At 40.9% G+C, this 13,294-nt stretch overlaps 1 protein-coding gene across 3 annotated transcripts in view; it reads left to right on the top strand.

Annotated features, from left to right (window-relative positions):
• DLGAP4 (DLG associated protein 4) overlaps window positions 1-13,294 on the top strand; it is a 144,340-nt gene that overhangs the window by 42,846 nt on the left and 88,200 nt on the right. For 2 of the 3 annotated variants that reach the window (XM_070941693.1, XM_070941692.1), the window contains exon 3: window positions 6,727-6,935. In XM_070941693.1, coding sequence (XP_070797794.1) covers window positions 6,727-6,935 — 209 coding nt within the window. Of the gene's footprint in view, window positions 1-6,717; window positions 6,936-13,294 lie in introns of all 3 variants that reach the window. The other variant, XM_070941691.1, reaches the window with a different exon arrangement.

Genomic DNA, 13,294 nt, shown 5'->3' with positions numbered 1-13,294 from the left:
AACAGAAATAATATAGTATTATTTTCAAGTTTGATGTCTTTCTCCTAAGAACTATAGTCTGGACAGAATACCAGACCATCACAGTGAGCAAAGTAGAGGAAGAGGCTATAATTGAAAAAGAGATTTCTTAATTTTCAGCCATTTTATGCACACCACTCAAGCAGTTTAAAATTGTGGTGTAGAAAAGCCCTGAAATGGGAACAGGTATTATAGCAAGCATATTAAGGACACTCGTGTCACAATGCAAAGGATGGTTAAGACGCTGGGTTTGTCAGCCTAGGTTTGAGATCCGAGCACTATGTGTCAGGGTGAGCTCCTACCCTAGCCTCAGCTCCTGCCACCCTACCAGTTCGAAAGCTTGCAAATAGATACCACTTTGGTGGTAAAGTAACAGCGCTCCATCCATGGCATCATCTTGGCCACATGACTGTGGAAATGACCTTGAAAGGGAGGTGAGCACTGCCCACTATAGTTGGCAACGACTAGTGGAGGAACATCTGCAGGTCATGTCACAATGCAAACATGTTGCAGAAGATACAAGGACTAAATTTTATGCTAAATGGAAATATCCAATCTTTTAGATAGCCTTAAATGAAAGTGGGAAAGTGCTTGGCACTCATCTGTCATAATTGTTGAAATATTTGCTTGGAAATAGATGAGTGAGCGAAACACTTGGTTTAGTGTTCACAGGATTGCTGCCAGAAGGAATGTTCCCATTCATGTTTATTTTGGTGGTATCTCAATCTAACCAGAACTACCACATACTCCTTCCTTCAACATTTTTCCCTTGATTTCTCCTGTATCATATTTTAGATATGTTCTTTGGAATAGGGATGTGGTTCTCTTGTGTTCTATAGTTTGAAAAAGCACAGAGTTGCTATTTTAAGAAATACATACATATATTTATAGCAAGGAGCTTCTCTCACTCATTTTACTCTTTTAAAGAGAAATTCTTGCAAAATCTGAAATCAAAAGTCCACAGCTAAGTAATTATCATATTCAAACCAAACTATCCTAAAAGATTGCCAATTTTCAAATACTTTTTCAGGGTCAATTAGAAAAAAAACAAATGATGAAGAGGCAGGAAAAATAAATATTTTAGGCCAGTATTTTCAGCCATGAGTTTTACACTTTAAAAACAGATTCTAGTTGGATGGTTATGCTCTGAATGTATAATTAAAGCTAAAGCTTTATTTGTGTTGGGTTTTATCTAGTTTTTATGGTTATTTCCCTTTGCTCCATGTCTGAAAACACAAAAGCCACAAGATTCTGCTCTGTCTCCCATCAGTAATAACATACTCAGATGCCTTAACCCAGTATTTCTCAACCTTGGTAGCTTGAAGATGGGTGGACTTCAACTCCCAGAATCCCCCAGCCAGCAGCGCTAACTGAGAGCACAAATAAAGGCCAGGTTTTATTGACCATTAAAACAATTTTAATTGGTGTGCTAGATATAAAGTTGATTGAGCTGAACTGTGACATACTGACCAGGAACTGGAGAGAATTGGCCCCTTACAATGTGCAACTCTTGTTCAGATTATATAAAACCTTCTATGCTCCATGGACAGGTAGGTTGTACCTCCATTCATGAACAAAGGAAAGGTATACATTTAAAAAAGAAGTTAAAGATTTGCTCAATTTATTTATTTATTTAAAACATTTATATGTTTCAGCCAATTCTGGGTAGTTCCCAATCAAAAATTGAAAGACACATTAAATAATTTAAAAACTATAAAACACAACCAGTTAATATTTATTTATTTGAAACAAGCAAAACTTCAAAGAACTGCATATATACCTCAAAGTCCAGGCAATTTACTTGACAAAAATATAAGAGTGGTTTGCCAGTGCTTTCTTTCAGGATCTTTTAATGTTCTTGTCTAGCTCCCAGTCCAAGGATTTGCCGCTGGCCTTCCAACCAACGCCAAACACTTTGACCATACTTATTTATTTTATTTATTTATTTATCATATTTGTATACCGCCCTACTCCCGAAGGACTCAGGGCGGTGAACAGCCAAAAGAAAATACAGAGACATACAAAAGTTAAAAACTATTAAAAACAGATTAAATAATTTAGGCTCAAAAAACAAATTAAAAACATCCAATTTATCTAAAAAACATTTAAAACCAATTTAAAAGCCAATTTAAAAGGGAGAGTTAGGCCAGACCAGCCTATTGGAATAAAAACGTTTTTAGGGCGCGGCGGAAGATGCGTAAGTCTTGGATCCTCCGTATCTCCGGGGGGAGCTCGTTCCAGATGGCAGGTGCCCCCACAGAGAAGGCTCTCCCCCTGGGGGCCGCCAGTCGACATTGTTTGGCCAACGGCACCCTGAGGAGCCCCTCTCTATGGGAGCGAACTGGTCGGTGAGAGGCTACTGGTGGCAGAAGGCGGTCTCGTAAGTACCCTGGTCCTGAGCCATGGAGCGCTCTAAAGGTGGTAACCAAAACCTTGAAGCGCACCCGGAAGACCACTGGGAGCCAGTGCAGCTCGTGCAGGAGGGGGGGTCACATGGGAGCGCCACATCGCTCCCGTCACCACCCGCGCGGCCGCATTCTGGACCAATTGGAGCCTCCGGGTGCTCCTCAAGGGGAGCCCCATGTAGAGAGCATTGCAATAATCCAGGCGTGAGGTGACAAGGGCATGAGTGACCGTGCGTAACGAGTCCCGATCCAGAAACTTAGCTTGTTTTAAGGTCAGATAATGTTTCTTATGAAGTTTCTTCACTAGCTGCCCAGAGTTTTTGACAGTTCGGCAGCATGCAAGCTTAATTAATAAATTATAAAGTATTATGATGACTTCCAAGGGTAGTGTGGTAAACTGACTCTGAAAGTGGAGCTGATAACTGCAGCAAAGACCAAGGAATCAGTGGGTAGACTGATTCCTTGGAGCCTCACTGGATAAGGAGAGAACAGGAGATTACCCACATGCATTCTCGATGGCTGCTCCTCATAAGAAGACAACAGAACAGCAGTTTCCGTAGGTTTGAGTGGGAGATGATAGGTCTAGTAATTAACCAGCAAAGAAAGTCTATGTTTTAGCCTCCTAAATAATCAAATCAACAAGTGGGAAGCAACTGAAGCAACTCTGCTTCTTTCCAAGAGTTTCAGGGCTCAGTTAGTTGCATGTGTATGCTCTAGTGGCTTTGTTTTCCCCCTATTAGAAATGCAGAGTGTTGCTTTTGGAACCTGAATTGCTTCTCTAGGCAAGCAGTTTTTCTGCATCTGAAATTAAGAGTTCATGGAGAAGCCAATACCATGCACAGGAAAGGTCAAAACTAATGATCCCAGCAGAGATACTAGATAAGGATTACGGACATTTGTCACTGAGAACTTTTATTATTGTTTGTTTTTCTATAAGAAGCAGGAGACAAGACAGAATCCATGCATCCCCATATCCATTTCCTGCCCTGCTGCTTTCCCATCTCTGATAGACACAGTCAACATTTCTATAGGACCCAAGGAAAGTAAATTTAGTGTTCAGAGTGCAGTCTTGGATTCTTTTCTACCCACTGGGACTGAAACTGTGACCACCTTCTTGTCCAAATGTTGCTTCCATTCCTGATTAATATGATAGTCGACGGTTAGGAGGGAGCAATCCCAAATCCCAAACACTAACAACTTTATTCAGACAGATTGGGTGGATTTCAACACTGAAAGCTGTTGCTCAAATATCTCTGGTGGAAATCTGGTTGGAGAAGGTTGGTTTAAATATCCTTTTAAAAGTCTCATCATCAAAGGCAGTGGGTATCGACTTTTCTGCCATCCACTGGTGGGTTGCTACTGGTTCGCCCCAGATCGGGCAAACCAGTAGTGGCGGTGGCAGAAGGCTCCGCCCACCCACCCGGACATCTCTGTGCATGCGCAGAAGCTTTTGCACACGTGGAGAAGCTTCGCACGCACACGTGAGCACACCCACGCCCACGAATGAACCAGTAGCGACTGAAATTGAAACCCACTACTGGTGCCATCCCAAAACAATGGTGGAACCACTACATTTTAGTACCATGCCATTTGGAAGCAGAAATTTACGAACATGATTAGAAATACAACATGGATTTGATATAATTTTGTTTTTAAAGGACCCCCCAAAAGACCCTCCAATTTAGAAAGAAATACAGATATCCCCATGCATGCTACATTGTTCCCTGACTCTTGTTCTTTCCACAAGCATTAAGTAGGCAGTAGACGATGAAATCTCATACCTCCAGAATGAGCTTGCTGCCTCCTATCCTGCCAGTATTCACAGAGCTGGGCCACTTGCTAGGACAGGATGACAGAATGATTGGATCTGCTGAGAGGCTCCAGCCCTCCTCAAGGTTGAGGTGCAGCTGCCTATGGCACTCAGAGAAAGCAATCAATTAGCTACCACCAAGGTGCTTTTCAATTGTTTCGCTAGTATAACACTACCTGCCATGCATGCTGCTGTGGGGAAGGGGGTGGACATACTGGGCAGTTTTCTGCAAGTATTGTAGAAACAACTAGTTGGGATTAAGACTCATATACTTTTATAAACATTAATATTTAGCGAAGACTTTGCAATACTTTTTTTTTTTTAATTTGATTTATATGCCGCCCTTCTCCGAAGACTCAGGGCGGCTTACAATGTGCTCAGCAATAGCCTTCATCCTTTTGTATATTTTATACAAAGTCAGCTTATTGCCCCCACAATCTGGGTCCTCAATTTACCTACCTTAGAAAGGATGGAAGGCTGAGTCAACCTTGAGCCTTGGCGAGATTCGAACCCTGCAGTAATTGCAGGCAGCTGGTCTTAATAACCAGCTTAATAACAGGGTGCCTTAAACCCCTGTCCTACCAAGGCTCTTTGTGGAAGTATTAACAACATGCAGTAAATATGTGCTGCTGAATTTCAATAGCTATCAGATTTCATAGCTAATGGAAATAATAGCTATTTTAAGTTTGGGAACATCAAGCCTTTATTACATTGTGGAAGTTTTAGAAACTTGACAAGAATGGAATCTTTTAAAAAGCTGCCTCCTGAATACATTAGCCATTACTGTTCTCTCATAACCACCTTTAATCTGGTCAACAGACAGTTCCACTAATATGTTAAACCAGGGTGGCATTGTATATCTTTTAACTCAAAAAGGGAAAAGAAAACCAATCTCTTTAACCTCCATATGTACTTGGTGATATGGTTATACCATTGCCTCAGTAGCCAGATCATTTATTATGGTATCAACATATTAAAAATGTTTCCTTTTGGTGTCTACCACTTATAACGGTAGATCCAGATTATACAGTAGCTTTATAGACTAAGGCAGTTTTGAGGGAGGTTCATTAGTTGGTTTCTTTTTCTCCTAAGAACCATGTTGTATGTGGGGTCAAAGATCAAAATGAACAAGTTGGAAAGTATTAAATTACATAAATTTACTTACATATATAACATCCAGGGGTGGGCTGCTGGGGGTTTGCAAGGGTTCGGGAGAACCTCTAGCTAAGATTCTGTGCAGTTCAGAGAACCCCCAAATCCCACTCCTAGCTGGCCCCACCCACCCCTCCCAGGAGTCCCCATGTGGCCCATTTTGGATGCAGGTAAGTGCAGGGCGTGCACAGAGGCTTGGGGAGGGTGAAAAACGGGCCTCCTGGAAGTTCAGGAAGACAGGAAATGAACCCATTTTCAGGCTCCAGAGGGCCTCCGTAGCCTGGGGAGGCTGTTTTCGCCCTCCTGGAGGCTTGAGGAAAGCCTCTAGAGTCCAGGGAGGGCAACCCCCCTCCTGCCGTGGTGCAGGAGGACAACTAGGCCACACTCACTATGGCCATGGCCACCCAGCAACCTGGCAGGGAACCCCTTGCTAAAATGTTTGAAGCCCACCCCTGATAACATCCTCTCTCTGCCTCACCCACTCCTCATAAACATATACACAGAGTAACAGCAGCTTTTCCTTTCAAATAAAAAACCAAGTGTTTGAAGATGCAGTACCTTGAGAAGTAGGAAAGAGGACCTTCTTAGAGCCTTGTGATGTCATCTCAGAAGTCCATTTGCCAGATTTGATCTGTGAGCCATGGCCTCAGATGATTTTTTAATCACTGCTCTGAAAATAACATTTATTCATAGCCTGTAAGTCTTTAGCTGAATACTATGGAATTTAAGAAGGAGATGTTTCAGGCATGCATAGTTTAACAGTATCTGTAAATTGCTTGCTATACATGAAATTGTCTGTTCCTGTATGATTTTATTTCATCAGGAACTCATTACTTCTGGTGAGGCTGAATTAATGAATTGCTAGCCTGCTATTTTGTAGTTCTTTTTATCTTCCAGATGATGAGAAGGTGGAGGAGAATTTTCTGCCTCTCATTTCTATCTCACCTTGTTGCCACAAGGCAGTCAATGCATAATGAAAATAAAACACAAAGATGAAAAATATCATGAAAGCCACTAAAACCACTAGACATGCTAGCACCAGCTGACATATTCTGACTAAAATGGAAGCCCTTCACCCCTCCCTAAAAGGCAGCTGGAGGCAAGTAAATCTACCTTCTGAGAAAATTATTTCTCTAGCTTCAGGAGGATATAAAAAAACAGCCCTCTTCTGTATGTCCAACAAATGGCCTTTGAAAAAAATAAAAGCATCTTTCAGAGGGCCTCTCCTCATACTTTAGCAATCTAACTGTTCTAATTCCTGTCCCATTTATTTTCTTTGCCACAGAGGATTATCATATTCTGTTTTTTGTTTTTTTTTTTTGTTCTTTGCAGGTGCCTCAGGGAGACTGGAATAATATGCTGACTAGGGACAAAGACAATGAAATTCCATGCCGGCGCATGAGAAGCGGGAGTTATATCAAAGCCATGGGTGATGATGACAGTGAGGACTCGGAAACCAGCCCCAAGCCATCTCCTAAAACTGCAGCACGGAGGCAAAGTTACCTCAAGGCCACTCAACAGTCACTGGGCGAGCAGAGCACCACTCAAAGGTACATCCTTCTAACTTCAGAATTTCCTTCTTTCAGTAGTACAACGTCTTTGGATGTGGTGACTATGGCTCAAGTGAATTTCAGAAGGGAGAGAATATGCCTAATTTCACGTAGAAAGAAGGGGTCTAGAAGGAGAAGAGAAAGGCAGAAGTGGATAAAATGTAGAATCCAGTGATGGGATTCAAAAAGTTTTACTATTGGTTCTGTGGACGTGGCTTGGTGGGCGTGGCAGGAGAAGGTTACTGCAAAATCCCCATTTCCTCCCAATCAGCTGAGACTTGGGAGGAAGAGAATAGATGGGGGCGGGGCCAGTCGGAGGTGGTATTTACCAGTTCTCCAAACTACTCAAAATTTCTGCTACCAGTTCTCCAGAACTGGTCAGAACCTGCTGAATACTACTTCTGATAGAATCTGAAAATCCTAGAATTGGAAAAGGCCATTTAATACAATTTCTTTTCAGTGCAGGAATCCAAATTTAAGTACAAGTAGTCCACAACCACAATTGAGACCAAAATTTATGTGGCTAAGTGAGATATTTGTTAAATGAGTTTTAAAACTTTTCTTGGCACAGTTGTTAAGTGAATCATTGCAGTTGTTAAATTAGTCACATGGTTGTTAACTGAATCTGGCTTCCCCGTTGATTCGGCTTGTCAGAAGGTCACAAAAAAATAATCACATGACCCCAGGACACTGCAACTATCATAAATATGAACCACTTGTCAAGCATCTGAATGATCATATGGCCTTGGGATGCCGCAACGGTCGTTAAGTGTGAAAAATGTCATGTCACTTTCAATGTCATTGTAACTTTGAATGGTCACTAAATAAACTGTTGTTAAGTTGAGGACTACCTGTATTCCTGCTCAACAGATGTCTGATAACTTGAATGCTTCCAATTAAAGGAGCCCACCACCTCTCTGCCTAATTGATTCCATGTCAAACTGTAGTAACTTTAGGAAATTGTACATAAGGGAAGCAAAACTTGGTGTATGATAGAAAACAGTGAGAGACCTCTGCAAATTACTTTTGACACAGACAAAAGAATGGGCATTTTTAGATATCTTGACCTCTCGAAGAAAGACTATTATTTTCTGGAGTGTGTGTGGGGGCAACCTGCACTCCCTCTTTTGTTGTCCACCAAACTTTTAGGAGCCTAGCACGCCTTTCCTTGCCATTCAATTGATCAGCCTACAATTGTTAGCAGAAAGAGATAGTTGATTTTTCACAGCTTCAGCTCCATCCCTCCAAATTACTCAAGAATCCTGCTTTATCAGTGTAAATGGGATGATGTTCAGAGTATATACCCTGTTTCCCCTAATATAAGACATCCCCTGATAATAAGCCCAATCGGGCTTTTGAGCGCATGCACTAAAATAAGCCCCCGCTGAAAATAAGCCTTCCCTGAAAATATTTAAATCATGCACAGCCGGTCCCCGCCATTTCCTCTGGTTTCCTCCATGTGCCCCAAAATAATAAGACCTCCCTGAAAATAAGGCCAAGCACTTATTTTGGGGTTCAAAAAAATATAAGACAGGGTCTTATTTTCGGGAAAACATGGTAGTAATGGCAGGAGGGATACATATCCCTTCTTAGAGATAGACATTTGCAAGTTTGAGTTAAATCTGGTTGAGTTGCCTTTCACTGATGAAAAATTAGAATGCGAGAGGCCTTTATTCAGAATTTGGTGAAGTTACCAGAGGAACACCAGTTAGAACAGGTAATAATGAATTGTGAAACCACCAACAGAAAGGAGTAGCTTATCACTCCATGAACAATATTTACTACATGAAGGGAACTGGACTCAGCTTCATTATTTCCCAATATGGCTATAGTCATCGTAATTTATTTGTTTGTTAGATTTGGAAACTGCCTATAACTCCCAAAGGACTCTCAGTGGTTTACAATACACAGGGGAGGAAAAATCAAACAAAAAATATGCGTCCAGAAAAATAAAACAGCCAAACATTCCCTAATCAACAAAAACTAATGATATTTTTAACGATTTCCTGAACAACTGTAGAGTCAAAATCATTTGAATTTCTGGGGGATGTTGTTGCAGAGGGCAGGTGCCACAACAGAGAAGAACATTCTAATTCCTGATACATGGCATTGTTTGAATGAAAGGATCTGAAGCAGGAGTGGTATTCACTTACCTTTGCTACTGGTTCGCAAATGTGAGCACATGTGCCACCTCCGCGCATGCGCAGAGCATCAAAAACGGAATGTGATGATGTCTGGGCAGGTGGGCGGAGCCTCCCACAGCTGCCACTACCAGTTCTCCCGAACCAGATAGAACCGGCTGAATACCACCACTGATCTGCAGCATATGCATTCAGCTTAATCTTCCTAGGTGGGCATAAACAATCAGAAACAACCAGTGGTGGGATTCAGCCGGTTCGCACCACTTTGGGAGAACCGGTTGTTAACTTTCTGAGCAGTTTGGCAAACTGGTTGTTGGAAGAAATTATTAGGGCAGAGAACCAGTTGTTAAATTACTTGAATCCCACCACTGGAAACAACCAAGCCTTGTATACATGTAAGGTTTTATAGGTAATAATGAATTGCGCCCAGAAGCCAACTGGTAACCAATGGCAGCTCAGGAAGCATGGATGGGCATAATTTACTGTATATGTTTATATGTATGCACATACATTTGTATCAGTGGTGGGTTCCAACCGGTGTTACCACTGGTTCTCTTCACGCACGCACTTTGTGCACGATTGCCGCATGCTTACTCGCTTTGCTTGCACATGTGCCAGACTTGCGCTCTGCGCAAGCACGTTAGGTTTCTGCCCAGCTGAGGTGTGGCAATCCACTCTACTGCGCCTATCAGCTGGGCTAAAAACCAAGAAATAAAGGTAGGAATAAAGCGGGGCTGGGCAGGAGGGCCCAGCTCCCAGTCACAGAGAACCGGTTCAGTGACGTCACATCGTCACCACTACCGGCTTGGCCGAACCGGGCCGAACCGGGAGCAACCCACCACTGGTTTGTATGTAAAACAGAGATGAAGTTAAGGAACGAGACAATATTTTTTATCCCAACTTTCCCAGCACACGATACATATAATGGTTGCAAAGTATTCAAAGTTGAGGTAGAACAACAGAACAATGATTTAAAAATAAGAAAGTAAAAATCCTATACCTAGCTTCCATCTTTGATCATTGTTCTGCTCTTGTACTCTGTGGGGGGAAAGGATTTTGTTTCAAAACACAGCTTGTATAAATCAAATACAATCGACTGGGCTATAGGAGAGTTGTTGATGGCTGCAGTGCATAGTCAATAAAGTAACTCACCTGTCTTGATTGTTGCAGAAAAAATGAAGTACTGTACTATACATAATTTAGTGCCATCTGCTGGCCATACAGGGGAGGTCATTTGGTTCAGTTTTTAAACCGATTACTTTAAAGGGCGTCTTAAAAGGCTATGATGGAGGGATTTGATTCAAGGCCAATTCAATAACATCATCAAACTGAGTTTCTGAAAGTCAAATTGAGTTGTCAAATCGATGTGACAATTCATAAAAATCAAATTATCATTCAGAGCCATACATGCACAGTGACACAGCTCTGCTGTATGTATGGAGTTCCATCTTTAATAGGCAATCTTTGCAAGCACGTATACTTAAGAGCACCAGCTTGTAAAAAAAAATAGCAGATAATTCTTCACACACACATTTTGCTACTCAACAGCCAGATACCAATTTTAGACTCCTATACAACACAAGAAACAATGCAGGTTTTTTTCACCTAAATATGGAGCATCTCGGGGATCAGGTTTATTACTTTTTAATAAACCTGATTCAGATCCCATTGATTTAGCTTAATATATGTTTAGAAAGCCAGTGTGGTGTGGTGGTTAAGAATCAGGCTAGAAACTAGGAATCCTTAAATTCTAGTCCTAGAATTTAGAGCTGGATGATCTTGGGCCAGTCACTTTCAGGAAATGCCTAGGAAAGAGGCAATGGCAAACTACTTCTGAAAAACTTTGCCAAGGAAACTGCAGTAAGTTTCAAGAGCCAAACAAAAATGAATAGAAGGGGGGGAAAGGTAGTGTTTCAAATAATTACAGCTTCTAAGCATAATTATTAGATGTTTTTACAATAGATTTAACACGTAAAGGCTTAGTAGTTATGAGCCACGGTGGCACAGTGGTTAGAGTGCAGTACTGCAGGCAACTTCTGCTGACTGCCAGCTGACTGCAATTTGACAGTTCAAATCTCTCCAGGCTCAAGGTTGACTCAGCCTTCCATCCTTCCGAGGTGGGTAGAATGACGACCCAGATTGCTGGTGGCTATATGCTGACGCTGTAAAAACTGCTTAGAAAGGGCTATAAAGCACTGTAAAGACGATATGTATGTCTAAGTGCTAAGTGCTATTGCTAGTTGCATTTACAAAATATGTTAAGCAAGTTTTTGCTCAGTGTCTTAATTTGATTTATAAATGCATCCCTTATGGTTAGTTTATGGTTGAAAGGTTTGTATGTACCCAGAAAATTTTACAGGTCACCACAGGTAGGAGCTACTAGCCAACCTTGAAGATTTTGAAAAAAGTTAAGCAGGTACTGATTAGTACTTGAACTTAGTCGGAAGACTCTCCTGAGCTTTGCTTAGACCATAGAATAGCAGAGAATTCTTTATTGGCCAAGTGTGATTGGACACACAATGAATTTGTCTTGGTGCATACGCTCTCAGTGTACATAAAAGAAAAGATACATTCGTCAAGAATCATAAGGTACAACACTTAATGATAGTCATAGGGAAACAGTCAATATAAAACTTAAGGATACCAGCAACAAGGTTACAGTTATACAGTCATAAGTGGGAGGAGATGGGTGATAGGAACTATGAGAAGATTAATAGTAATGCAGACTTAGTAAATAGTTTGACAGTGTTGAGGGAATTATTTGTTTAGCTGAATGATGGCGTTTGGGAAAAACCTGTTTTTGTGTCTAGTTCTGGTGTGCAGTGCTCTACAGCATCGTTTTGAGGGTAGGAGCTGAAGCAGTTTATGTCCAGGATGCGAGGGGTCTGTAAATATTTTCACAGCCCTCTTTTTGACTCGTGCAGTATACAGGTCCTCAATGGAAGGCAGGTTGGTAGTAACTGTTTTTTCTTCAGTTCTAATTATCCTTTGAAGTCTGTGTCTGTCTTGTTGGGTTACCATGAATTATGTATGTGTCAATTTTCATGACCAGGGTCAATCAAGCAGTGATGAACTTTTGGGCTGAATGGCTGTGTTCTGTTTTACTACTCTGGCATACTACAAAGCAGTTCACTCTGATTCTAAAGATATTAGCCATATCTGTAGGCAAAACATCAGGACTGCAGTCATTCAAATATTCATCACTATCAAACTATGAATGCAAGAGGGTGATGCAAACCACTTCTGGAGGAGAAAACAATATGGTAGGTCCATAATATCACCAAGAACAGTGCTTGATGCAAACTTCAAGTAAAAGATATTGTCTGAACATAGCCCTAAAGAACCAAGTGTCATTGAATGCATTAGGACTTAATTTTAAAATTATCCTTTGCCCTTTCTGTTTGCTTTTGAGAATCCCAAGCTCTGCCTATCATAAACTATGCTCAGTTATTTTTTTTTTTAATCTAAGTAGCTCACTGGATGACTTGAAATAGATCAAAATATTTCTTCCCACTTCTAATTGTTTTATAATATGTGAATATCCTAGGTCTATTATTCTCTTGTTCTCGGTTCCAACAAGAGCATAATAGGTATACAGGCAGGCAGGCGGGCAGATAGACTTGTCTGATTTTTGTATCTAAGAGAATATCCAACCTCTTTTAGATAGCTGTGCTCAAATATATTTTTACAAAACCACATTCTGTACAACCTCTCCCAGATATGTATGCTCAAGTATAACAAAAGGAATAACTAAAAACTTTTAAAATCTCAGTGATTATTTTAATTAAGAATCACACATAACATATTCAGGAAAATATTTCATATTTCAGCTTCTAGAACCTGACTCGTTATCAGTCATGCATTGAGTAGCTGCACTCCAGGCTTCCTGTTTCTCATTGTCATTCATAATCACCACAAGCAGGAAAAAGTGATTCAAATACAGAAGTTCTGGATTATAACTACACAGTAGTTATATATTTGGATAATAACCTCCAGCTAGCTCATTTATTTTTCCTTGAAAAATGGGTGGGGGAAAGCAGTTCCTGGGATTAATCAAACAATGGTAGCTACAATACAATGGAGAAAATGAATTGGTTATGTCATCTTTACATAGGTTAAAATATTGCCTATTATGCAAGAGCCCTAAAGGAGATTCAATTCTGATGTTGAATCTAGAACTTTCTTCAAACAAACCATGAGGGCCATTTCCAAAATGCT

Source organism: Pituophis catenifer, unplaced genomic scaffold (genome assembly GCF_029215685.1).
Source record: "Pituophis catenifer annectens isolate HBS135680 unplaced genomic scaffold, rPitCat1.0.hap2 SCAF_3, whole genome shotgun sequence".
NCBI lineage: Eukaryota > Metazoa > Chordata > Lepidosauria > Squamata > Colubridae > Pituophis > Pituophis catenifer.
Note: the sequence above shows the minus strand (reverse complement) of the source record. Positions and strands in the feature narration are given on the sequence as shown.